Source organism: Pseudorca crassidens, chromosome 11 (genome assembly GCF_039906515.1).
Source record: "Pseudorca crassidens isolate mPseCra1 chromosome 11, mPseCra1.hap1, whole genome shotgun sequence".
NCBI classification, from domain to species: domain Eukaryota; kingdom Metazoa; phylum Chordata; class Mammalia; order Artiodactyla; family Delphinidae; genus Pseudorca; species Pseudorca crassidens.
In genome coordinates this window covers 88,085,267-88,113,021 of record NC_090306.1, presented here as the reverse complement: position 1 = coordinate 88,113,021, position 27,755 = coordinate 88,085,267, and the positions used below count along the sequence as shown (strand labels likewise).

Below are 27,755 nucleotides of genomic sequence, written 5' to 3'. Positions count from 1 at the left end.
ACCCAATCCATCAGCACCTTCTGTTGGTCTGCCTTTCAAAATATCTTCAGAATTCAACCACTTCTTACCATGTCTCTGCTACTACCCTGCTCTGAGTCACCATCATTCTTATTTTATACGTTAAAAATTTTTTTACGCCATTTCTAAAGGTTACTTTCTATTTACAGTTATTAGAAAATGTTGGCTCTATGCCCCGTGTTGCACAATACTTCCCTGAGCCTACCTCACACCTCGGCCTGTCTCCCCACTAGTCACCATCATTCTTCTCTATTATGTTCACCTCCCAACCAGTCTCCCAAAACGTATGTCTGATCACGTCATTCCACTGCTCAAAATCCTCTAATGGCTTTTTATCTCATTCAGAGTAAGAACCTACATCCTGACCCCAAGTTCTTAGGCCATGTGTGACCTGACCCCACCTCTCCTCCCTCCTACCGCCTTGTCCTCCTCCTACCTCTCTCCTTTCCTCCCTCTGTTCTGGCCCCGGGGACCTTGCTGTTCCCCAACCCGATCAGCACGCGCCTTGCTTCGTACTTTTTCACTTTCTGTTTCCTGTCTCTGGAATGCTCTTTCCCCAGCTATTCACATTGCCTTTTCCATCATTTCCATCAGGTCTTTGCTCACATATTTTCTTCTCCATGAGGATTTCTTAGACACTTTATCTAAAACATCAGCCCCACTCCCACTTTCTAGTTCCCATCCTTGCTTTGCTGTTTTTTGCCTCAGCACATACTACTCTCTGATATATGATATATTTAACTCATTTATTATCTATTGTCCTATGAACTAGAACGAAAGTTCCACGCAACCAGGGACTTTTATCTGTTTGCTTATTGGTCCAACCTTGAGGGCCTAGAATGGTGTCTGACACATCTGAGGCACTCAACAGAAACTTGCTGAGAGAATTCCCTGGTCGTCCAGTGGTTAGGACTCAGTGCTTTCATGGTCGTGGGCCCGGGTTCAATCCCCGGTTGGGGAACTAAGATCCCACAAGCTGTGCAGCTTGGCCAAAAACACAAAACAAACAAATAAAACCAAAACAAACAGGAACTTGCTGAAAGGACGACAGGGCATCATCATCACAATCCAAAGTGAATCAACAGGAGACATAAGCTCTATGCTGCCATATTTCTGCTGATATTACAACCCTGAGAAGTTAGCAGAATAATACTTTGAGTTTCTTACATAAACTCAAAGTTTGAGTTTCTTATATAAATCATGTTCCCTCCCACCTCAGGGCCTTTGCACCTGCTCTCCCTTCTGCCTGGAACTCTCTTCTACTCATCTCTGCCCAAGTTCACATTACTCATCCTTTGAAGCTTGGCCAAAGCATCCTCTCCTGACTGAGGACTTCTAGATTCCCAGATCTGCTTGGTCTCCTTCCGCTGTGAGCTCCCACAGCCCTCTTAACTTCCTCTTGGGGCCCCTGTTTATAATTGTAATTAAATAATTAACTGGTCACTAATTAGTTGCTTAAAGTTGTTTTCCTTGCTGGGATGTAAGCCTGTTTTTTTCACTGCTTTATTCTTGGCTTCTAGTTCAGACTCACACATGGAGTCGCTCAGTAGGTATTTGCTGAAAGACATAACAAATGAATGAAATAATCATAAAGAGTCGAAGCCTGTGAATTAGCGTCGAGGTAGGATAACCCAATGAACAATCATAAGCAGAGAAAAATGCGTTTGAGCAATGACGTCAGCAGTAGAGTTTTCACCTACGTTGTTGGTTGTGTTAAACCGTATGATCTGGTTGGCCATGCTCCTAACGTGAGGGGTCGAAATGAGGGCAGCCACTTCTAGCTGCAAGAACAAGAGAACAATAGAGACATGAGAGCGGCACCCAAATCCTCGCTGGAAAAAATAGCTTGAAAGCTTATGAAATAAGTGACAGGAGCTTTGAGGTCATGCGTTTTGGTGGCTTGGAAGATTTCTTTGATGACAGGCTCATTATTCACTGTTCAGCGTGTGCTCAGAGCACCAGATAAAGAACACCTGTCACACGTTCTAAAATATTGGAATTTAAGGTCAGATATCTTGAAAGCAAGGAAAAAATACCAGAGAAAAGTGGGGCTGACCTGAGTAAAAGGGACAACATGGTATCTGACGAGCTCCAGAAGCTTCCGAGATCCCTGCAATGGAATCAAAATACTTCTTTAGTCACTGAGGAAAACACAGATTTCCCTCTCTTGTTCAAACTTCCTCAAATGACGTTGGACACTTGGTCAAGAAAAACAAATGACCCATAATCTCTCTACTGGGAAGTCCAGGGTGAGAACAGCCCCATCCCCCAAACAGCTAACATTCACCAAATTTTTTTTTTTTTTTTTTTTTTGCGGTACGCGGGCCTCTCACTGCTGTGGCCTCTCCCGTTGCGGAGCCCAGGCTCCGGACGCGCAGGCTCAGCGGCCATGGCTCACGGGCCCAGCCGCTCCGCGGCATGTGGGATCTTCCCGGACCGGGGCGCGAACCCGTGTCCCCCGCACTGGCAGGCGGACTCTCAACCGCTGCGCCATCAGGGAAGCCCTCAAATTTTTACTTTATGGCAGGGGCTATTCTGAAAACATTATATGCACATCTCATTTAAGCCTCCCAACAGCCCTGTGAGGTGGGGATACTATTGACTCAGTACATGTGTGAGAACACTGAGTTTTAAAGCCACGTCCAAGGTCACAAAGCTAACTTAGGATACAAGCCGAAGAAGTCACTCAAGCTCTCAGTCACCTTGCTCCATCACCTCTCTCCATGTCTAAGGCTACATTCCAGGTTTTCTAAGACAGCCTCAGTTTATGATTCTGTTTCACTCTCTCTACATAACCATGTGCTTGTTAGACCATGTACTGGTTATTTAGGAACATACAGTCCTTGTTAGGAATATCTGGCCAGGGCTCTTTCTCCTTCTGTGTTCTCATGGTACATGTTCATCTCGCCATCGAGGCCGTTTCGAGGGTTTCTCATGCTTCAGGAAACAGAAGCAGCAGTGGAGGAAAAAAGAGAGTCTTGGGACTCTAAGCAGGATGAACAGTCCCCGTACGGGTGCCCTGGAGACAGTGTATGGAACTGAGGAACACAGGGCCTCTCTCTCTGGTAGAAGACGGCAGCAGCAGTGGCGGTCGGCTGTGGTATGTCTGTAATCTCCCAGCTGAATCAGAGCTGGGTTACAAGCTTCGAAGCGCTGAATTCTGCTACTTCAGTGGCACTGCCACGGTTACTCTATCTCGGAAAGGTGAAGGATTACAAATCAAGATCACCATAACCTCCAAGAGGCTGACCATGCTAGGGACATGTTCCAACAGCATGAGGTCCCAGGTGGAGAGAAAGCCCTGCCGAACCTGAGTTCCATTCACTCAGACCCCTCTCTGCATTCCCCCTTGGCCCCTATGCCAGGGGAATTACCTGTAAGTAGAGCGACCACGCATCCTGGTTTGTCTAGTACAACCCTGGCTTTTATACCTGTCATCCTGGCAGCCCCATTCACTCTCGGAAGTGTCCTGGTGTGGACGCTCGTCAGGCCACCATATCTATACATCACTAGCATTATGTACAGGGCAGGGTTACCAATAAGAATGCTGAAGTTGACCACCAGTTGGCCAGCCCTGGAAGTGATGGTTTCTGTAGCCCTGGTTCTGTTACTGTGAGACTCTGAGCAAATCACTTAGCCTCTGTGTCTTAACTTCCCCTTACAGCTACTTTAGGGTACCCAGAACTGAGGACTTGCAGGCAGAAGCAATCCCACTACACGTTTGGATGCTAAGTGGCAGAAAGGGTGGGAAAAAGTAGGGACCGCTGGAAAATATCAGACAGAAGTAGACTGCAAACTCCCAGAAGGCAGGGACTGGGTCTGTAACTGTGTCCCCGGCCAGCATAGTAGAGGGCACACGACAGGACCTACATAAACATTTGTGTCAATAAGTAAAAACGAGGAGGGGAAGAGTCCTGAGAAGGGCACTGAACTGGACCTCAAGAACCTGAGTTTAATTGTGGTTCTGCTTCTGTGTGACCTTGAGCAAGCCACTCAGCACCTGTAGTCTGCAAAACAACAGGGTTTGTATGGACCCCTTCCACCCTCTAATTCTATACAAAGACCTGATAAACTGGATAATCCACTTCGAAAGCCTCAAGAATTAATTGGCGTTGGATCCTTTTTACAAGAAACGGGAGAATGAAAGGGACAAAGGAATTGACCAGCATCACTGTGCCACCGTGTGTGCCTGCCACCTTATCTGGCCAGGGGCCATATCGTTCAGAGAGTTTAGTCCAGTTAGGCTCAGGGCAACAGGCTGTGCTTTCAGGTGCTGTCGCTGGAGAGCCTTTTGGAGCAGTGCATTCTTTCCTTTACGAGGACATTCATTTCCTACTTGCTGTTTTAGATGCAAACGAACACCAACAACAACAAAAACCAAGCCTTTCGGTGCCAGAGACAGAAAGGGAAAGGTTTTCTACCAAACTGTGACTATGACTTTGAACTCCGTAAATTCACCTCTTTTTGTCCCATTTAGCTTGCAAGGTTTTGTGAATTGGCAAGGGCTGGTCTCTTGCTCCCTTTGCTCTTATTTCTGTCTAGATGAAGTCATAAGCTGGGGTTTGTGATTGATAGCCATGGTCTCTGCAGGGATGGGATGGTTCAGAACTGAAATTTTGCTTCAAAGAGAAGCAGAAAGATACACTGGAAAGGAAACGATGCATTCCCAAAGCAGAATTAGAAAGTATTCTTCTGAGGAAATCATTTTTTTTCCATTTCATTGGCACATAACTGATGGGGATCTTCTTGTCTCCAGCTAAGGTTCCTCCCTGAAGATAAAGCTAAAGGATGCTCTTAAGATGGGTGGAGAGAGAAGGAGCTTCCCATAGGTTGAGGAATTTTAACCCACACTGACTCTGGACCAGAGAAACTGGTAGAAATGATTGTTCTATTCCTCACCTAGAAGTTGAAGTGGAAAAACTGTTTTAGACTCAGGATAAAGAGACTTGGGGTTTTATATTCTTTGCGAGCAGAAAGATACTGCCTTTGAGAGAAATGAGATTGAGAGCCAGGGGCAATGGTGTGCTGGTAAATCCCTTCTATGGGGAAGAAAATAAGCCCCGATTTACAGTGCTGGCCAATTTCCATGGTGTCAATATTCCTACCAGAGGCTGATTTCAAGCTACCGATGGGATCTCACTGAACGAGAAGAGACATATCTACTCTCGAGAGCCTGAGTGAGGCAGCTCCAGTCACCACTGGAAGGAGCTACAAGGAGAAAGAGGGGAGCTTCCCGAGCCAAGGTACTTGACAGAAAAGCAGGGAGGCTGATCTTTTCTGTCCTAGTCTAAAGGCTTTGTTTTAATTTTAAATGTACCCGATTAGGTGTCTGAGAACTCCTTTATTATTATCAAAAATATATGTATCAAATTAGAAGCTATGCATTCAGAGAAGCCATATAATCTCAGAATTTTAATACCTTCCCAGGGGAGAAATGATTACTTCTTGGATTTAAAATTAAATATGAATGTGAGTTCTAAAGAGAAGAATGTTAGTTTTCCTGTAATAGCTAGGTTTCAGGAAACTTGAGTGTGAATCATATTTTTAAAATAACACCCTAGTTTAAAGGCACTGGGAAATCTGGCTTTTTAAATGGAAACCTGTAGCAAATCTTCACATATCAATACGTTTAACATCTGTTTGTAATGTAAGAGATTACCTTCTGACTTAGCTCCTTGATACCTATTTTTTTTTTAATCCAAAGTATTCTGAATGCAAGATATCCTGTAGGTACCTGAAAGTATCCCAGAAAGGGAATGTGAGCCTCTACATCATTCAGGCAACAAGTTTCTGAGTGCCAAAAAACAGTGTGGGGCTTCCCTGGTGGCGCAGTGGTTGAGAGTCCGCCTGCCGATGCAGGGGACGTGGGTTCGTGCCCTGGTCCGGGGGGATCCCACGTGCCACGGAGCGGCTGGGCCCGTGGGCCATGGCCACTGGGCCTGCGCGTCCGGAGCCTGTGCTCCGCCACGGGAGAGGCCGCGGCAGTGAGAGGCCTGCGTACCGCAAAAAAAAAACCAAAACAAAAAAAACCCGAAAAAACAAAACAAAACAAAAAAACCAGTGTGACCTGGGATACCTGAGTTAGAAAGTTGGTGCTTACCAAAATGTCTATTTCTGGACCTCATTCCACTGCCATGATATCAGAACGCTTGAGGTGAGCTTCTGCAATCAGCTTATTTAACAAGCTCCATGGGTAATTCTTAAGCATACTAAAGTTTGGGGATCACTACTCTAAAAGATTCAGACCCCCTCATTCTATATAGTCAACACTGATCTATATGAGGTCATAGGTAGTTTTGCCCCATTGCCAAGATGGTAGCAGGGCCTCAGGGTACTGAAAGAAAGCCTGTGGTCCTTCCTGTAATTCCACTATTTGACATTCTAATGAAAAAAAATTCCATAATTAGCTAACCTTCTTTTCAGTTTAAGGCTGATATTCCTGGAAGAGGAAACACTTTAAATGGTATCAGTCATTTATACCCTAGAGTGAAAGAGTAAAAAATCTCCTTTCTTGAGGAGGACGTGAGAGAATTGAAGGTTTATGGTGTATAAGGAGAGGGTTATTGTGGAGAGAACTGAAAACAACAGAAAGGAGAGTCGGGAGCCCCTAAAAATAACATTTATTCCTTTTAAGTTTAGCCTAGACCTGGCCCAGAATGCCCTACATTAGGCTTCATTTTCTAGATGATTTTAGAGTTATAGGGAACTTAAAATTATGATTTTGCTATTAAGAAATATTAGAAGAGCCAGGACAAATCAAACCAACCATTCAGAGCTGGGGTTGCATATAGATTCTATTTCCTGTGCCCAGCCTGATCGACTGGTCTTTTAGCTACTTGGAACTCTACTGAGGAGACTGTAGCCACATCTAGGCTTAGCTCCAGAGTACAGTGATTGATTAATGATGTCTGCCTTTGTTTTGCAGAAGGATAGATGGTGATACATGTGCTACTTGTCATCCTTAATTTAGAAAAAGCCTGTATGGACAGAGACTGAAGCAGTGATCCTGACATGACACCATTACAGTCAGTAGGATACAATACCTCTGAAGAAAGGAGATAATCGAGAGTGCCATCCTTCATGCTATTCAATGCTTCATCACTTGGAACAAAAACGGTATATTGTCCACCAATCCCATCCTCATCTAAGACATGTCCCACACTGGTTTCCTGCATTTGAGAAATGAAAATGTATATCTGCAACCTATCTCAGATAAATATCTGAATTCCCCAGCAAGTATTTATAATTGATACCCCCTGCTAATTTTACAAAGGACTGGACATAAAACACTTTCTAGAAATTCATGAAAAGTACATACCTCTAACAAAGATCTGAACTTGCTGTATCTTGGTTGTAGCATTGTCATTATGGTTTGCTAAAAAGAGACATCTTGCTTAAAATTTAGTGAAAAAAAATAAGGTGGTTTAGGAAATATTTAGATGCTCTAACATGAAAAGACTGATGACAGAGTTTACACGTAACTGTGGATCTCCTCCATAAAGCACAAGGAAGGGGTAAATTTCATGACAGCTGGTCTGAGTTGTCAGGTGTGACTATGAAAAAGGTCACAAAATCAACATCTTTCCTACACTTCCGATATGCCTTTCTCTCTCTCTCAGAGGTGCCCAGAATTCTACTAAAAACAGAAATTATCCCATTTTCCCCATGGTTGGGGTCCTAGTACAAGCACATAGTGCTGGCATTCATTTTCTTTTTGGGAGTGACTCTCCAGGGAGCAAAGGGAGATGGATTTGAGGTGACGTCACTTTTACCTGAAATATCTCACCTCAATATTGCTCTCAAACGTGGGCGCCACCTTGTCCATGGCTCTGTCGAGGATGTGCAGGAGCCCGTTGGAAGCAATTATGTTCCCTTGTATAATTTTTACCTTCTTTTTGCCTCCATAGAGTTTAAGCTTCAGGTGTCTGTCCTAAAACACCAAGGAAAAATAAAAATTAATGTGTGCCCTTGAAAAATCGAGCACTGGATTAGAAGAAGCCTTAAATCCTTGGGTTCTGCCACTTATTGGCTGTGTGACCTTGGATGAGTCACTTATCTGCAAAATGGGAATGACGGTTTCTGCTCAGTTGAGTTCACAGGTCTTTCATTAAGATCAAATGAGATAGCATAGGAAATCACTTCTGCCTACCAGTGATTGCTAAATGAGAATAAGGCATTATAGTCTCCCTGCCACAGATGGCAAGCTACAAAAAGGCCCCAAACTATTCAATTTATTGCAAATTCATTACCTACTTTAGTGTCTTGGACAGAAGAGGCACACAATAAAACATATTTGTTGAATGAATAAAGGAATGAATGCATGTCCTTGTGAGAAAGGAAACCACATCTTCCTCTGTCTGTCTGTCCGTCCATCCATCCATCCATCCATCCATCCATCCATCCTCACACACACACAGTACAACCCACTGGCGAAGGATTCAGGCTTTGGGGTCAGGCAGACCTGCTTTTGAATCGTGGCTCTGGCCCTTACTGTGCTACCTCTCAGTTTTCCCATTGGAAAAGCTTTCACAGGGCTGTTGTGAGCCTTATGTAACACAAATCCAGATTTACCCCAGTACCTTGCACGTAGTAAGTGCTCATTAATCTATCAACTATTGATGTTTGGTGAAATGCAACAGGATAGGTCATAACCCCTCCCCCCATACACTCTCTCTGTTGACTGACCATGTGCCCTTCAGCTCAGTAAAATCACAAAAAGAGTTATTTGTGAAAGAGAAGGAAGATATTTTAAAAACAAAACGGAACTGATGGCATTAGGAGAGATGCAGTGTTGAGTTGGAGAGGATGGATAAACCCTGGTAATCTAAAACAAACAATCCATTTCCTTTCGTAAGAGGAGTGCTGATCTGCTGATGCTTCCAGGAAAAAGGTTTACTGTAAATTTCTCCTTCCTGCTGGTAGTTAAATGATGGTTGCCTTGAAAACTAATTCAGACCAGAGCAAAATCACTTTACAATTCCCTTCCCGTAACAGCCCACCCCTCTCCCACCTGACCCTTTCCAGTGCTGTTCTCCATTTCTTTCCTGTGTAGGGAAGTGCTCTGACAAATAAGGAACAAGGAAAGAAGTTCTTTGGAACCTTTCATGACCCCCGGACACCAAGAGAGAGCTGGCTATGGCCATCGACTCAGTGAGCGGCTTCATTCTGGGAGTGAAAATCAGAGAGACCCTCACCTACCTTATCATCACTGAAGACTTCCCCTGACTTTCCAGTCAAAGTATAGAATGTGTCTGTATTATTCATTTGCTCGGTGCTCATCTGTCCAGCAATTATGTGGAGTTTCACAAAGTACTGAGCAGCTTCGTTATTCAGCAAAAGCTCTTTTACCTGAGAAAAGCAAGCCGATTCCTTCAGTCTCTACTGTGGTTTGAAGGGAAAAATGAGGTTTGTGATTCAGGTTATGACTTGTTTAGCATCAAAAACATCCAAGCTAGTTCACCCTGACTTGAGTTTGGGCTCTTTCAGATACAGATAACTTTCCCAGAGATAAGCTGCCCTAAGCCAGGCCTTAAAGGGAGCAGAAATCTAGAGGTGAGGCACGGTATGCTCTCAAACCATGGGGGGTGCTCGGGGAGGGAACCGGACATCATGGGGAGAGCATAGCGCTGGGGCGGGGAGGACCAACGTGGTTGGCAGGTGCTGAGAGGTCAGTCATCTTGAGCCCAGGAAGCAGCTGGGAATGAAATGTGAAATTGTGTGAAAAGACCCAGTAGAGTGGACCGATGGAGCTTTTGAAGAGCAAAATTAAGATTTTCGAAATCCTTTGGATCAAACTGACGTTTTGTCAATATTAGATTGTCAACAATCACTCAGAGACCTTTTCTCAACTGTGGAAATTCAATCTGTATATTAAACAAGAGACCACATGCAAAGGGTCTAGCCCAGATGCCTTCAATATTCACTAGTTCTCCTTCCCCACAGGAGACATGTGAGTGCATCTCTGAAGATTAATGACAGATTCATCTTGGACGGATGAATGGTGGTGGCATATTAGGAGGAGAGAGTCTGAAACTCGCTGGGTGTTAACTGACTGCAGCACAAATTATGATCACAAAGTATCTTGGATATTTTTGTGATCGTATATAAACCAATATAAACCAGTTTCACACAAATCAGTGTGTTCATTACCTACATTAAACCAAATCTAACTATGGCACTGATACCATGGGAAACCTCCACTGGGCACTATGGGTTTCATTCCCACTGGTTGACATTATCTGAGACAGCAGCTGCTCACACTGAAGACTACAATTCTCTTCTAGTTTCCCCTACCACTGTTACCACTTACGATGATTTTAAAGAAACAAATACCTAGCTGGTATGTTAATTTAATTCTTTCTGTGGGAAGTGAGCAGTTTTGCATTATGCAAATCTTATTTATCACGTGACTACAGTTAAGAACCTTTAGTGATTACCCTTGAGGGGTGATGACTGGAAGGGGGCATTGGGGGAGTCTTGCTGGACACATCGACATGCACTTTGTGACAGTTCATTGAGTTGTGCACTTACTGTTTGTATACTATCCGTAAGGACGTTTTATTTTGCTCAAAGAATTTTATAAAAAAATTTGCATCTCATGATCAGTAGGTTTAATTTTAATGGGGTTTCCCACTTTAAATAAAGAGGGTACTGTCTGCTAAGGTGTTTTTTTTTTTTTTACATTAGTCCTTGTTTATAAAACAAGGTTATTTAAAATACTTACATTGAATCCTTTTAATCCTTTGTCTGTCGGCAACAGCACGGTAAATGGTCCCAGGTTACTCAGTGGCCAAGCATAGGCTTTGTCTTAGGAGTTGAAATACACAAAGAAAGAAAACACTAAATGCGTCAGTAGCTCACGAGGAGTAAAATCAGGCAATGCCCCTTGTGGTCCACTTAGACCCTCTGACTCCTGAGCTTCTCCATTCTAATTGGTATTATGCAGGCCCTAGGTGAACTGGGAAGCTAAGAATGTGAGGCCCCCAAGTGTTCCTCACAACTGTGTGATTTTTCCTATAGCCACAGTCTTGACTCAAAGATACCCTGGGATGAGAGGGTCCATGAGGGTCATGTGACAACATCCTTGGACAACCTCTGCCTCTGTGCCTGACTTTCTGAGCTGTTGCCATCTCAGTGAGTGAAGATGCAGCCCTTGCTCCATCAGGGCCAGCTCAGAAGAGCCTCATTCTTGGGACTTCCCTGGTGGCTCAGTGGTTAAGAATCTGCCTGCCAATGCAGGGGACACAGGTTCGAGCCCTGGTCCGGGAGGATCCCACATGCCATGGAGCAACTAAGCCTGTGCGCCACTACTGAGCCCGCGTGCCACAACTACTGAAGCCCGCGGGCCTAGAGCTCGCGCTCCGCAACAAGAGAAGTCACTGCAATGAGACGCCCGCTCGCCACAGCTAGAGAAAGCCTGTGCGCAGCAACGAAGACCCAACGCAGCCAAACATAAATACTTAAAAAAAAAAAAAAAAAGCGTCTCATTCTTGGTTCAATGCTTTGTCATTGCCATCGTGAAATGCTCAATAGTTTGTGAACAAAGAAGCCCTGGTCTTTTCATTTTGTACTGGGCTTTAGAAATTTTATAGCTGGTCCTGTTCCATGCCCCTGGGGAGGCGTGGACAGCAGGATGGGCTCTGTGCTCTCACACAGGAGGCAGTGTGCCCCGCACCTCATCAACCGGGCAGGTGACAGGGTGACTGGACTTTGTCCAGAGAAATGTCTAAAGGACACTGTCCCCCTTGTCTGCTCTCACTGATATTCTAAGAGTGTGTAGAGGAAGGCAGGAGAGCCCTGAGGTCTGCCAGTAATGCCTGACTCCCTGGGGGGTGTCCTGCAAAGAGCGGGTCATTTGTGTAGGAGGCACATTATTTGCGCTGAGAACACAGCACTGACCAGTGCAGAACACTTCCTCCTCCGCCCGTGCTCTTTCTGGGAAATCATGCTTGGTGACTGGGCAGTTCTAGATGATAATATTTTAAGGATTCTGTTGATTGCTCAAGCCTGTGTTTTATTTCCTGTCGACTGGCAAAATTTGTGTTTTATTGGAAATCTTGTCTAACACTGTGATCAGCTATATTTCATTCTTATGGGAGTGTGAGGTCATGACCTCTAGAGGGTGTTCGGAAAGGCAGGAGGGCGTTTTAGGCTGTCACCCTGCCTGGGGGCTGGCAGAGAATGTGTCACTATAGACTGTTAGTGGTTGGGGGACCAAGGATGCTAAACACCCAGCGATATGTGAGATGGTCGGTCGCACACCGTCAAGACTCTGCCCCACATTCAAATGGCACCTTCACTGAGGAGCATGGATAGTGCCTCCCAGTACTACCTGCCAACATTGTTTCCCATCTGGAGGACCCATAAGGTCAAGGGAAAGAGGATGATTTCCATCCTCACATCGGTAGCTGCCTATCTCACTGTTGTTGCAGACCTGTTAATCGACAGTGACCCCAGGACCTTGTCCTTAGCTGCTGCATTGCTGGATCTCTTGGCACTAACTCTCATCTCCTTGGAACAGCTGCTTGTCCTTTTCCTCCCACTTGCCCTTCCTAGAAAGGGCTGATCCCAATAGACAAGACTTGCCTATCCTGCACACCCCTTGCTGAGTGATTGTGTGTCTGGCAGATGTCCTTGCCCATCAGAGGACTGCGCTTTCTGTGGAAATGTGCACCCATGGCTGTGTACCCAGGAGTGAGATGAAAGAGGTCAGCCTTCCTTGCCATTCTCCTCTGGGTTCAGTGTTTAATTCTCTGAGTCGCTCCATGATGTTTCCATAACACGTCGAGCCATCGCCAACGTAACCTTTGCGGCAAGTGCATCTACAGAGAGGGGGAAAACACACTTTCAGGGTCTCAAAGCCATTGGATGTTGAGGTCATACAGTCCAAACCCCTCACTGTGCAGATGGGGAAGACTGGGACAGTCAGACTGGATGCTCAGAGCGGGACAGAGACAAGGCCAGAAGAGTGGGACAAATACAAGTGAGCATTCCTAGTGTACTGGCTGACACAGAGCAGCCCCACAAGAAATGGATATTTAATAAATTATGTGTGTATATGTAAACACTAGATAACTCTGTATATTCTTTTTTTTTTTTTTTTTTTTGCGGTACGCGGGCCTCTCACTGTTGTGGCCTCTCCCGTTGCGGAGCACAGGCTCCAGACGTGCAGGCTTAGCGGCCATGGCTCGCGGGCCCAGCTGCTCCGCGGCATGTGGGATCTTCCCGGACTGGGGCACGAACTCACGTCCCCTGCATCGGCAGGCGGACTCCCAACCACTGCGCCACCAGGGAAGCCCTCTGTATATTCTTTGCCTCAGTATTTTTTCAAAGCATAAGCAAGAGCCCATGTATATCAGAAGCACTAGGAGTACTTACTATCAATGTAGAGTCTAGGTCCCCACTGCAGAACCACGAAATCAGAATAAGCTGCTGAAGCCAGCCTCAAGAGTCAGAGCTGTGGATCTGCTTGGAAGACTCTTCCCCTCCCTTTCCTTCCTGAGGTCTCTGCTCAACTGTGCCTTCCTAGGGAAACCTTCCTTGATTTTCCATCCTCTTCCCCATCCCTTTGTACACTGTGTCGCCCTTAGTGTGCCACGTAGCTCCCAGTGCCATGTAGCTCTTTTCTGCAGCACCAGTCCCAGTTGTAATTTCAACCTAACCTGTGTGGTTTTTTGATTAAGATCTGCTTCCCCATCTAATTTGAGAAAAGAGTAAGGACAAGGGCTATGTGTGTAATTATTCACTCTCGTAACCCCAAGATCTAGTACAGGGCTTGGTCCATAGTAGGTATTTAATTAATAGTTGTAAAATAAGTAGTAATTGAATTAAAAGAAATATGTAAACAATGGAAGTCACAGAATCGTATATGATAGTTTAGGTTCACCAAAGAGAAATGGAGTTAAAGATGCAGTTAAAAAGGCACTAGCAAAGACACAGACTGGCTGAATGGATACAAAAACAAGACCCATATATATGCTGTCTACAAGAGACCCACTTCAGACCTAGAGACACATACAGACTGAAAGTGAGGGGATGGAAAAAGATATTCCATGCAAATGGAAACCAAAAAAAGCTGGAGTAGCAATTCTCATATCAGACAAAATAGACTTTAAAATAAAGACTATTACAAGAGACAAAGAAGGACACTACATAATGATCAAGGGATCGATCCAAGAAGAAGATATAACAATTGTAAATATTTACGCACCCAACATAGGAGCACCTCAATACATAAGGGAAATACTAACAGCCATAAAAGGGGAAATCGACAGCAACACATTCATAGTAGGGGACTTTAACACCCCACTTTCACCAATGGACAGATCATCCAAAATGAAAATAAATAAGGAAACACAAGCTTTAAATGATACATTAAACAAGATGGACTTAATGGATATTTATAGGACATTCCATCCAAAAACAACAGAATACACATTTTCTCAAGTGCTCATGGAACATTCTCCAGGATGGATCATATCTTGGGTCACAGATCAAGCCTTGACAAATTTAAGAAAACTGAAATTGTATCAAGTATCTTTTCTGACCACAACGCTATGAGACTAGATATCAATTACAGGAAAAGATCTGTAAAAAATACAAACACATGGAGGCTAAACAATACACTACTTAATAACGAAGTGATCACTGAAGAAATCAAAGAGGAAATCAAAAAATACCTAGAAACAAATGACAATGGAGACACGATGACCCAAAACCTATGGGATGCAGCAAAAGCAGTTCTAAGAGGGAAGTTTATAGCAATACAATCCTACTTAAGAAACAGGAAACATCTCGAATAAACAACCTAACCTTGCACCTAAAGCAATTAGAGAAAGAAGAACAAAAAACCTCAAAGTTAGCAGAAGGAAAGAAATCATAAAGGTCAGATTAGAAATAAATGAAAAAGAAATGAAGGAAACGATAGCAAACATCAGTAAAACTAAAAGCTGGTTCTTTGAGAAGATAAACAAAATTGATAAACCATTAGCCAGACTCATCAAGAAAAAAAGGGAGAGGACTCAAATCAATAGAATTAGAAATGAAAAAGGAGAAGTAACAACTGACACTGCAGAAATACAAAAGATCATGAGACATTACTACAAGCAACTATATGCCAATAAAATGGACAACTGGAAGAAATGGACAAATTCTTAGAAATGCACAACCTGCCAAGACTGAATCAGGAAGAAATAGAAAATATGAACAGACCAATCACAAGCACTGAAATTGAAACTGTGATTAAAAATCTTCCAGCAAACAAAGCCCAGGACCAGATGGCTTCACAGGTGAATTCTATCAAACATTTAGAGAAGAGCTAACACCTATCCTCAAACTCTTCCAAAATATAGCAGAGGGAAGAACACTCCCAAACTCATTCTACGAGGCCACCATCACCTTGATACCAAAACCAGACAAGGATGTCACAAAGAAAGAAAACTTCAGGCCAATATCACTGATGAACATAGATGCAAAAATCCTCAACAAAATACTAGCAAACAGAATCCAACAGCACATTAAAAGGATCAGACACCATGGTCAAGTGGGGTTTATTCCAGGAATGCAAGGATTCTTCAATATACGCAAATCAATCAATGTGATACACTATACTAACAAACTGAAGGAGAAAAACCATATGGTCATCTCAATAGATACAGAGAAAGCTTTTGACAAAATTCAACACCCATTTATGATAAAAACCCTCCAGGAAGTAGGCATAGAGGGAACTTTCCTCAACATAATAAAGGCCATAAGTGACAAACCCACAGCCAACATTGTCCTCGATGCTGAAAAACTGAAACCATTTCCACTAAGATCAGGAACAAGACAAGGTTGCCCACTCTCACCACTCTTATTCAATATGGTTTTGGAAGTTTTAGCCACAGCAACCACAGAAGAAAAGGAAATAAAAGGAATCCAAATAGGAAAAGAAGAAGTAAAACTGTCACTGTTTGCAGATGACATGATACTATACATAGAGAATCCTAAAGATGCTACCAGAAAACTACTAGAGCTAAACAATGAATTTGGTAAAGTAGCAGGATACAAAATTAATGTGCAGAAATCTCTGGCATTCCTATCCACTAATGATGAAAAATCTGAAAGAGAAACCAAGAAAACACTCCCATTTACCACTGCAACAAAAAGAATAAAATACCTAGGAATAAACCTACCTAGGGAGACAAAAGACCTCCATGCAGAAAATTATAAGACACTGATGAAAGAAATTAAAGATGATACAAATAGATGGAGAGATATACCATGTACTTGGATTGGAAGAATCAACATTGTGAAAATGACTATACTACCCAAAGCAATCTACAGATTCAATGCAATCCCTATCAAACCACCACTGGCATTTTTCAAAGGACTAGAACAAAAAATTTCACAATTTGTATGGAAACACAAAAGACCCCGAATAGCCAAAGCAATCTTGAGAACGAAAAACGGAGCTGGAGGAATCAGGCTCCCTGACTTCAAAGCTACAGTAATCAAGACAGTATGGTACTGGCAAAAAAACAGAAAGATAGATCAATGGAACAGGATAGAAAGCCCAGAGATAAAACCATGCACATATGGTCACCTTATCTTTGATAAAAGAGGTAGGAATGTACAGTAGAGAAAGGACAGCCTCTTCAATAAGTGGTGCTGGGAAAACTGGACAGGTACATGTAAAAGTATGAGATTAGATCACTCCCTAACACCATACACAAAAATAAGCTCAAAATGGATTAAAGACCTAAATGTAAGGCCAGAAACTATCAAACTCTTAGAGGAAAACATAGGCAGAACACTCTATGACATAAATCACAGCAAGATCCTTTTTGACCCACCTCCTAGAGAAATGGAAATAAAAACAAAAATAAACAAATGGGACTTAATGAAACTTCAAAGCTTTTGCACAGCAAAGGAAACCATAAACAAGACCAAAAGACAACCCTCAGAATGGGAGAAAATATTTGCAAATGAAGCAACTGACAAAGGATTGATTAATCTCCAAAATATACAAACAGCTCATGCAGCTCAATAACAAAAAAAAAACAAACAACCCAATCCAAAAATGGGCAGAAGACCTAAATAGACATTTCTCCAAAGAAGATATAAAGACTGCCAACAAACATATGAAAGAATGCTCAACATCATTAATCATTAGAGAAATGCAAATCAAAACTACAATGAGATTATCATCTCACACCAGTCAGAATGGTCATCACCAAAAAATCTAGAAACAGTAAATGCTGGACAGGGTGTGGAAAAAAGGGAACACTCTTGCACTGCTGGTGGGAATGTGAATTGGTGCAGCCACTATGGAGAACAGTATGGAGGTTCCTTAAAAAACTACAAATAGAACTACCATATGACCCAGCAATCCCACTACTGGGCATATACCCTGAGAAAACCATAATTCAAAAAGAGTCATGTACCAAAATGTTCATTGCAGCTCTATTTACAATAGCCAGGACATGGAAGCAACCTAAGTGCCCATCATCGGATGAATGGATAAAGAAGATGTGGCACATATATACAATGGAATATTACTCAGCCATAAAAAGAAATGAAATTGAGCTATTTGTAATGAGGTGGATGGACCTAGAGTCTGTCATACAGAGTGAAGTAAGTCAGAAAGAGAAAGACAAATACTGTATGCTAACACATATATATGGAATTTAAGAAAAAAAAATGTCATGAAGAACCTAGGGGTAAGACAGGAATAAAGACACAGACCTACTAGAGAATGGACTTGAGGATATGGGGAGGGGGAAGGGTAAGCTGTGACAAAGTGAGAGAGTGGCATGGACATATATACACTACCAAACATAAAATAGATAGCTAGTGGGAAGCAGCTGTATAGCACAGGGAGATCAGCTCGGTGCTTTGTGACCACCTAGAGGGGTGGGATAGGGAGGGTGGGAGGGAGGGAGACGCAAGAGGGAAGAGATATGGGAACATATGTATATATATAACTGATTCACTTTGTTATAAAGCAGAAACTAACACATCATTGTAAAGCAATTATACTCCAATAAAGCTGTAAAAAAAAAAAAAAAGGCACTAGCAGTGGTGTGCTGGTAGATGTTAAACATCCAGCTCTCCAGGGGGAACAAATAGCCCTGCCTTGCAGCATTTGCCGATTTCCCATGGTTCACACTCCCACCTTGGCCAATCTCAAACTACTGTGACACTAACCAGCAGGCACATCCCTGAAAACTTAATCATTGGCTCTTGTGACCCATAAGCCCTGGCTCTAGCAAACCACTGCTACCTGGCAAAGACTGGCTGACAGCTGGCTGAAACTGGCAAGGTGCTTAGGACGGTGACATTCTCCAAAATCTTGGAGATAAGTCAGGAACCAAACAGGAGACAGGGGAAGAACATTGCAGAGAGGAGAGAGGCAGGGATGCTTGGGCATGCATACCACAGAGGTGGCTCATGCTTAGGAGAGGATTCCAAAGAACAGTTATACACTCGCTAATCCATTTGTGTTTCTAAATTGGTACCATTGCACACAGATATATTTCCAACAAGTTTGCTGAACAAACATTTCTGAGTCTTATCACCCCTGCTTGGATTGCTGCAATGACTCCCTACGTGGTCTTTCTGCCCTTAGTTTTCCTCTCGTCAAATCAGTCTTTCACACAAGCCCTGAGGGGTCTGTCCCAAAGGGAAATCTGGCATCTGTGTGCTTAACACTCTCAGGGACTCCTTTTGTCTACAGGATGCAGTGTAAACGCTTAGCACGCATGCAAGGCTACAAAGGGTGGGGTGGAGGGATCTTGTTTATGTGTCCTTCCTGCCTTCATGCAAATCCCAGCAACACCAAATCGCTTTTTTTTCTAGACTGTTATACCCTTCTCAGGCTGTGTGTCCTGCCGGGAGTGCTCTCACCCACTCCTCATAGCTCAGGTGTGACCTAGGCAGCCCTACCCGGCCTCCCTACTTACTCCCCCACCACAACTCATCGTACCAAAATGACCTCTTCAGGGTTTCTCGCCTCTGCCAGCTGGCACGCTCTCCTAGAACCTGGATCCCACCTTATTTCTCTCACCTTATTTCTCTCCCTTGTATTCCAGCACCTGGGACAGTGCCTCATTGTTGAACTGATTTTCTATCTATCTACCTTATCTATCTACCTATCTACCTATCTATCTATCTATCTATCTATCTATCTATCTATCTATCTATCTATCTATCTATGGCTGTGTTGGGTCTTCACTGCTGCACGCAGGCTTTCACTCTAGCTGCTGCAAGCAGGGGCTACTCTGTTGTGCTGCGCAGGCTTCTCATTGCAGTGGCTTATTGTCGCACAGCATGGGTTCTAGATGCGTGGGCTTCAGTAGTTATGGCACACGGGCTTAGTTGCTCCATAGCATGTGTGTTCTTCCCAGACCAGGGCTTGAACCTGTGTCTCCTGTATTGGCAGGAGGATTCTTAACCACTGCGCCACCAGGGAAGCCCGAACTGATTATTTTCTAGGTACCTACTTAATTCTATAAACTGAGCTAGGCAAGAGAGCTATAAAGATGATAACAACAGATACCTTGCTCTTCTAGCATCTCACATGCTGGAGATGAACCTGAAAACAAATCACTTATGGCAACATGATGAGGTTACTTAACATCTTTGAGTCCCAGTTTCCTCATCTACGAAATGGGTTTACTAGCACCTTTAGGGCTGTAGATAGAAGAGACAATGCATGAAAACAGCTGGCACAGTGATGGACACATAGAAAAAGCTCAGTACTTGGCAGATGATGAGAGCGATGGAGACGGTGGCGATAATGACAATGACGGGGCTGGGATGCAGCAGGACAAGTCCATAAACAGACGACTCGAGTTCCATAGGAAGCGCTGTGATAGATTGAATAGGATGCGGTGGGGCATGGAGGAGGAAGTGACTAATTCTGCCTGAAGAAATATGGAACAAGTTCTAGGAGGAAGTAAGTTTTAAGCTAATTCTAAAAGGATGCATATGTGATTCCCAGCCAGACAAATGACTGGGAGATCATTTACTGATTGAGCCTTAGGGGCTTTTATAGAGCAGTTGCTCTAACCAGGGACAATTTTGCTCCCCCCCCCCCGCCCCGGGGACATTTGGCAGTGTCTGGAGACATTTTTGGTCATCACAACGGGGGTGAAGGTGCTACTGGCATCTAGTGGATAGAGGTGACGGATGCGGCTCAACACGCTACAAGGCACAGGACAGTACCTACAACAAAGAGTTATCTGGCCCCAAAGGTCAATAGTGCCGAGGCTGAGAAAACTTGTTATGAAGAATCACTAAGGTAGATATAACCATGAAACAATAGCTTATTTAATACAATCAAATGACAGTTTCCTACTTAAACATCAACCTTCTCTGTAAGTACTGAGCTTCAGGATGGGGAATGTAAGGTGACAAAGAGGGAGACTGGCAACTCTTGGAAGTGATACAGTAGTCACTATTGAAAACCAATCCTGGGGGCTTCCCTGGTGGCGCAGTGGTTGAGAGTCCGCCTGCCGATGCAGGGGACATAGGTTCGTGCCCTGGTCCGGGAGGATACCACATGCCGCAGAGCGGCTGGGCCCGTGAGCCATGGCCGCTGAACCTGTGTGTCCGGAGCCTGTGCTCCGCAACGGGAGAGGCCACAATGGTGAGAGGCCCGCGTACCGCAAAAAAAAAAAGAAAAAAGGAAAACCAATCATGCTGTACGTTATGTAAGTTCTATGTGAAGTCAATAGAAAGACAAGTAACTTTTATAAGTTACTTTTTATATTTCTCTCTGAAAGTTCCCTAAGTTGTTATGAGGCCAGTGATCCATTTTGTCTAAAGACACTTAACTTGTCTTTCCTAAGGATGGCAGGAGAATTATATTTTAATGGTCTCTGTGCTGAATGGAATGTATGAGACATAAATATTCTTTCAATTTTTATTTAAAATCTCGGTCCACAAGTCTGAGACTTTATGAGACCATTTTCTGACTCAGCTGGGCTACGGCCCATTCATAGCATCACCTCTTTTATAAATTGGTTCTTTACTAGGTATAAAGTTCTTACCTGCTGTCCCAAGGCTTTCAAAACACCCACAAGCCACCTGCATTTTATGTTATGAGATGGAATTATTTATATTCAATGTTGGATAAAATTTAGTTAAATTATAAGGTGCCCCCAAAGTTTACGGTGATAAATATTATAACAGAAGCATTCCAGGGTTCTCTGGGAGCCCAGAGGGAGGGGCACCTGAGTGGACCAGGAAGACAGGGGAGGCATCAGAGAGGTGAAGATACTCAAGTTGACACTGCAGGATCAGCGTGTTGGTCTGACTCAGAGGAGGTGGGGAGGCAAGGACGGTCTAAGCTGGGGGAATATGTTTGAAGAACAATAAACAGCTCAATGGCACTAGAGCCAAGGGTGCGTTGACGGCAGTGGTGGAGGTAAAGCTGGCCCATGCACACCCTCTGCAAACAGCCATCTTCGGCCATCCCCTGGGGGGAGTGGTCCCAGGAAGAGCCCGTGCAGGTTCCGGAGGCTGGTTTCAAGCCCTCTGAGCAGAGAATGAGGTCCTGGTTACTTGAGTGGGGTCTCTGGTGTGCCTTCCGGCTCTGGGAGATCACGGCCCCTTCGTCCTTCAGATTCCTTGCCCCAGTGTAGTCAGTGGAGGGCCAGAATGGGGTCCTCTAAAATGCAGTGCCCAGGGCAGGGGCCCCTGTTGCCCAGGTCTGAGGGTCACACTGCTGGGAACACATCTGGAAGTGGCTGAGCTGGGGTTTGAAGCTGGGTCTGTCTGGGAAAGCCCATGATCCTGCTGCATGGTGCCGAGGCACCTTATTGCTTCGGACAGGATTCTTGGGAAGATGGTTCACACTAAGGAATCCTAACCTGCACACGTCGCATATAAACCCTGTCATTAGTGTCACTAATGTCCCCATTTTCCGGTATGCCTTCTCTGTCACGTCCAGGCTTTGCAGACTCAAATAAGACAGGAATGCCCTTCTCTTCTGTCATGCCTTAATTCCCACCTCTGCCACGTAAAAATAGAAAGGCACAATTTTAACTGACAGGAAGTAATGGTTCTTCTTAGTAATACTGAAAGTGGAGTGTAGAGTTTAAAGCAGGCTTATACACATTAACTTGTCAGCTCTGCCCAGGGAAATAGCTCCACCTGTCAGGGGAGGGAACTGTGGTTCCAGAAAGTTATGTGACTTGTCCAAGTTCACCCCAGTTGTGAGTGGGGGAGCCCACACTGGAACTCATTCTTCTTTATTGGGTGGTCTTCTCTGACTAATGCTGCATGACTTTGAATACTCTGCATAGACTGATTGCCACATTGAGGAGGCATAAACAAGATAAATCCCTCTCCGGGGTGAACTAAATTATTGGCAGCCCCATATTTTATCAGTGTCACTCAGCCAGCCTTAACACAGGCCTCTTCCCAGCTGAAGACAGTCAGGTTTTGGAGGGGGGCGGATGTCGAGAAGTTTGTGAGTGACACACAGACCCCTAAAATCGACGGTTAGTTCCACTGACATTCTAGGCACAAGTTTTAATGCAACTTCTATTATTCTGATGTTCCAGTTTCATTTTTCGATTTTATCTTCTCAAACACAAAAGAAAGTGTTTAAAGTGTTCTACTCAAGCTTTCTCAGAGGATGGTACCAAGTGTGCAAGCTGGCTGGTTCGGTTGTCAGTGTCAGAACCTGGGTTTCAGGAGAGGACGTGCCTGTATGCATAGCTGTGTAGGTGTGTACGTGCCTGTACAGACGTCTGGGAGGGGTTTGCGTGTGCAGGGTGTGTATGGAGTGATTTCTGTGTGCCAGGTTCCACTCAGAGACTGATGAATGTAACCTTATTTAATCCTCATCACAGCCCTGGTTGGAGGCACAATTGTCCCCCTTTTACGACAGAGGAAATAGAAATCACAGAGTAAGGGAAGCAGCAGAGCTGGGGCTTGCATCCAGGGGTTCTGACACTCAAGCTCTTTCCACTCCACCCACAGTGCATACAGATACACTTATTTGCCCAGAGAGAACATAGTGATCATAAAACCTATCTGGGCGAATCTACACATTCAAGACCCAGCTATAAAAGGAATGACAGAGGCGGGCTCTGGAAGCACAGAAACTGTTCCATGTCTACCGTGGCTTTGAGCTCACTACAGGAGAACAGGTTCTTTGCTGATGCTGGTGACAATGAGACCTGAAAGCGGCACCAAGATGCAAGCCTCCGTCTGGGAGTCAAAAGGCTAGGGTTCCAGGTTTGGTTCACCCACTGATAAAAACCAAAACACAGCTGGAGAGGAGTTTCCAGAACATTCTCTCATGAATCTTCACAGCAACAGTATGAAGTAGACGCCACTGTGCTCATTTTATACATGGAGAAACTGGGGCCAGAGAGACCTTGTCACATTCCCAAGGTCATGAATCTGATAGATACCAGTGTGGAGACTCAAACCCAGGTCTTTAAACTCTGAACAGCATCTTCCCACCAGGCAAGCTGCCTCTGCCTTGGGAATTTTCACACAAATATTTTAACTCACAGTAAACCCCTTCTTTTGAAACCTGGAGTCTGGGAAACACCACTCGTGTGTATTCACTTTCCCTAGTTTTCCCTTTCCCATTGTTTTGCACCACTAACAAGCAATATTTCATAGATTGCGGAAACAGGCATATACATTAGAGGTCAAACCTCTGTCATCACAATAGACATCTGTTTTCCCAGTGACGGTGGATTCTTTCTCCCACGCTCTGATCACTTCATACCATGTTCTCAGGCCAGGTCAATATTTCAGGGTGTTGGCACGGTCATTACCAAGGAAGCCATTACTGAATGATTCACTGATTATACAAAGGTATCGAGTCCCTACTGTGCTCCTTGCACTGTGCTACGTGAGGATGGTGCAAGGCTGAATAAGACACATTTCCCAACCTCCCGAGAAGTTTCCGCATTGACCGGCCACCACCTTCACTGCTTGGAAAGATGGTGGTGGAATTGGAAAGCCTTACTTGGTGAGACCTGGCGCGATGGTGGTGCAGTTCGCATCCCTGTGGCAGGGGTTCTTAGACTCACAGACGTCGGTCACGCTGCACCCCACTCCAGGGACAAAGTTGCGGTAGTGTTCCGCACACTCGCAGTGAGCCTTCAGTCGATGGGAAGAGAAGAGCAAAGAGTGTTCTCGTTAGTCACTTAGGCTGACATTCTTCTTAAATTCCTATCTTTATTCTGCCATAAAAGCTGACTTGGGGTAGGTCTAAAGTGTGGGCTGAAACTAAAATTTGTCAGCAGATCCAGAATTGGAAATCATGTTCACATCTCAGCTGTTTGGAAACTCATACATCTTGCTTGTAGTTCACACTTTCAGTTCTTTGGTTTGCTAACCCTGGGCCTCCCTGGCACCGTACTTCCCGCTTTCAGATTTAGGTGAGTAGAGACTGAGGCTCAGATGGGAGGTATTATTTCTCTAGAATAGTGGTTTTCAACTGGGAGTCTCAACCCAAGGGACACTGGGCTTGTAGACATTTTTGATTGTGACAACAGGGTTGGGGGACAGTGCCACAAGAGGCCAGGGATGCTCTTAAACATCATACAATGCACAGGATACTTCCTACAACAAAGAATTCTCAGGTCCAAAACGCTAATCATACCGAGGATGAGGAACCTGTTCTGGAATAATGAAGGCACTGCTGCTGTGTGAACGATGGAGGGTTTCCAAGACTTGAAAATATGCCTTGGGACCCATTTTTTTTTTTTTTAAATTTTATTTATTTATTTATGCGGTACACGGGCCTCCCACTGCCGCGGCCTCTCCAATTGCGGAGCACAGGCTCCGGAAGCGCGGGCCCAGAGGCCATGGCCCACGGGCCCAGCCGCTCCGCGGCATGCGGGATCCCCCCGGACCGGGGCACGAACCCACGTCCCCTGCATCGGCAGGCAGACTCCCAACCACTGCACCACCAGGGAAGCCCCGGGACCCATTTTTAAAGTGACAAAGTATATGTTTTAATCTCACTCCCAAGGTCCTGGGGCTTTGGTTCATGATGTAACATGACTTTTCCCATAAGGGACCTCATTTAGAGGATGAGAATTTAGCCCTTTGAATTTCTTACAAGCTAGCCTCAGAAATTGATAGCAGAAATGTCATATGTTGTATTCTTTTTCTCGGACGTGAGATCGGGTGGATTCTCTGCTGGGGACCATGCCTGGGTTTGGTCAGACACTGAAGGCTTTCCTTTCACCCAGGCAGCAGTAGTCTCTTGTATGGATGGGTTTCCTCCACTGGACCCTTGACATGCAGTTGTGGCTGCAGTGGGCACCCACTAAAATTTGGTGGGTGAATGAGATATTGAGGAAAGGGCTCTTTGATCTGGACTCTGGAGCAAAGGTCTCCCGGCTAGGCTGCATTTTACCAGTCAAGGTCATGACGTGATTTAGAGAATCACATATGTCTCACTCCAGAGTATCTTCATTCCTCCCTACAAATCTGTCTGTGCTGCCTGACATTTTATCAGCATTCATCCCTTTGGGACAGAGTTTTTTGGTCCTAAGAGTCCCCTCTCACTTTGAAAAGACATTAGAGAGACTGGAGGAATGCAGGGGAAAGTCAATCACATATTTTCCCAAGACTTCATTAACAGTTAATTTGTTAATAGAATTTGAGCTATGTGTATATATGTTGTCAATCATCAAACAGGACTGGGATGGAGGAGACAGTGAAGTTTCGACTGGAGAGCTGGGAAAGCGCGAGTTCAGAGGGTAGATCATGGCTCCCTGAGGTTGACCCCAAGCACACGGAGGTCTGTCTGGACAGGAAGCCCGACCTGAGCATGGAAAGGGAGAACTGAGACGGCACAGTTTTACCTTCAGCGGGTGGTCCTACTTCTATTCTCATCAGTTCCAACATCATTAGCTCACCTGTCCGGGCCCATCATATCTGCACACCGTGGACTCTGTAGGGCAGTTTCCAAAGTTAACTTGGCAGGGGTCCACTGGTAAGCACACCTGGCCGTCCCCGTGGTAGCCCTCATGGCACGTGCAACTGTGCTGATTTGGTCCTAGGTAGGTGCACCGAGCGTGAGGGTGGCAGATGTTTTGTGAACATGGGTTGATGGCTGGAGAAGCAATGACAAAATAAGGTGGTTACCACACTCAGGGAAGGAGAAGGAAAACTGAACTGTGAAGGGATTGCAAATCACAGCTTATCCAAGCTGCAAAGGCAATTCAACAGTTTCAAGGGAGAGAGTAAAAAACATTTCATCTTACCCTCCTGATCACCCCCATTGACCAAAAAGATTTACATATGGCCATTAGAAATTATAATTACAAGTACTGTGATGATGTATTATTATACCATGTTATGTGTGGATTTAAATATAAAATCGCATGAAAGAAAGCACTGATATTAATAGAATTTATAATACGTACTGGGCCCTTTTCTAAGCATTTGCCATATGTGAATTCAGTTAATCCTTACAACCGTCTAGCGTAGTTACTATTATTATCCCCATTTCATAGATAGGAAAATGGAGGCACAGGTAGGTTAAAGCATTTGTCCAAGGTCATATTGTTAGTAACAGGCAGACCTGGGATTTATACCTGGGCAGCCGGGCTCCAATAGCATGTTCATAACCAACACACAACCACTCATGAAGTGAAACAGCATGAAAGGAAGTAAGGGGACTTCCCTGGTGGCGCAGTGGTTAAGAATCCGCCTGCCAAGGCAGGGGACACGGGTTCGATCCCTGGTCCGGGAAGATCCCACATGCCGCAGAGCAACTAAGCCCGTGCACCACAACTACTGAGCCTGTGCTCTAGAGCCCACGAGCCACAACTACTGAGCCCACGTACAACAACTACTGAAGCCCGCACACCTAGAGCCCGTGCTCCGCTACAAGAGAAGCCACAGCAATGAGAAGCCCACGCACTGCAACGAAGAGTAGCCCCCGCTCACCACAACCAGAGAAAAGCCTGCGCACAGCAGTGAAGACCCAATGCAGCCAAAAATAAATAAAATAAATTTATTTAAAAAAAAAAAGGAAGGGAGGAAGGAAGAAGGAAGTAAGAAACTACATTCTATCTTAACATTGATTTAGGTGACATAGAAGAAGAAAAACGTACAGTTACTAGGGGGGAAGTGGAGGGGGAAGGGATAAATTGGGAGGCTGGGACTGACACACACACACACTACTATACATAAAAGAGATAACTAATAAGAACCTATTGTACAGCACAGGGAATTCTATTCAATACTCTATAATGACCTATATGGGTATAGAATCTAAAAGAAAGAGTGGATATATGTATAACTGATTCACTTCGCTGTACAGCAGAAACTAACACAACATTGTAGATCAATTATATTCCAATAAAAATTAATTAAAAAAGTGTAAAAATCTATATATGTGCTTTGATAACATGAGAACTTGCCATTTACTGAAGAGCTACCTCATGATGAGATTTTGCTTAGAATTTTTAATATATGTCATGCAACTACACAGAGAGAAACGGAAGTGGTCATTGCGTTAATATTAAGAAGGTTGTGAGGTTTTTTCTGTTGAGGAATCTAACCGTCTCAATGGATAAACCAGTAGGATCGAAGTTCTACTCACGCTCACAGTGTCTGCCATCGCCTTTGTAACTGGGGATGCATTTGCATTCTAGTTTTGTTTCATCTTCACTGGAAGGTGAGCACCTGGAATTTTCTGGGCAGAGCAAGGCTGCACATTCTGGGATGGCTGGAAAGGAAGATTGTTGAGGTAATGGCCTTAG

The 27,755-nt window shown here is 44.4% G+C and overlaps 1 protein-coding gene across 1 annotated transcript in view; it reads right to left on the bottom strand.

Moving 5' to 3' along the window:
• Positions 1-27,755, bottom strand: part of STAB2 (stabilin 2) — a 166,039-nt gene that overhangs the window by 96,044 nt on the left and 42,240 nt on the right. The window contains exons 7-17 of the mRNA XM_067697744.1: positions 27,596-27,721; positions 25,902-26,098; positions 23,996-24,129; positions 12,706-12,839; positions 10,742-10,824; positions 9,217-9,366; positions 7,805-7,948; positions 7,337-7,393; positions 7,062-7,187; positions 2,075-2,128; positions 1,719-1,799 (exon numbers count right to left, since the gene is read on the bottom strand). Coding sequence (XP_067553845.1) covers positions 1,719-1,799; positions 2,075-2,128; positions 7,062-7,187; positions 7,337-7,393; positions 7,805-7,948; positions 9,217-9,366; positions 10,742-10,824; positions 12,706-12,839; positions 23,996-24,129; positions 25,902-26,098; positions 27,596-27,721 — 1,286 coding nt within the window. The remainder of the gene's footprint in view (positions 1-1,718; positions 1,800-2,074; positions 2,129-7,061; positions 7,188-7,336; positions 7,394-7,804; positions 7,949-9,216; positions 9,367-10,741; positions 10,825-12,705; positions 12,840-23,995; positions 24,130-25,901; positions 26,099-27,595; positions 27,722-27,755) is intronic.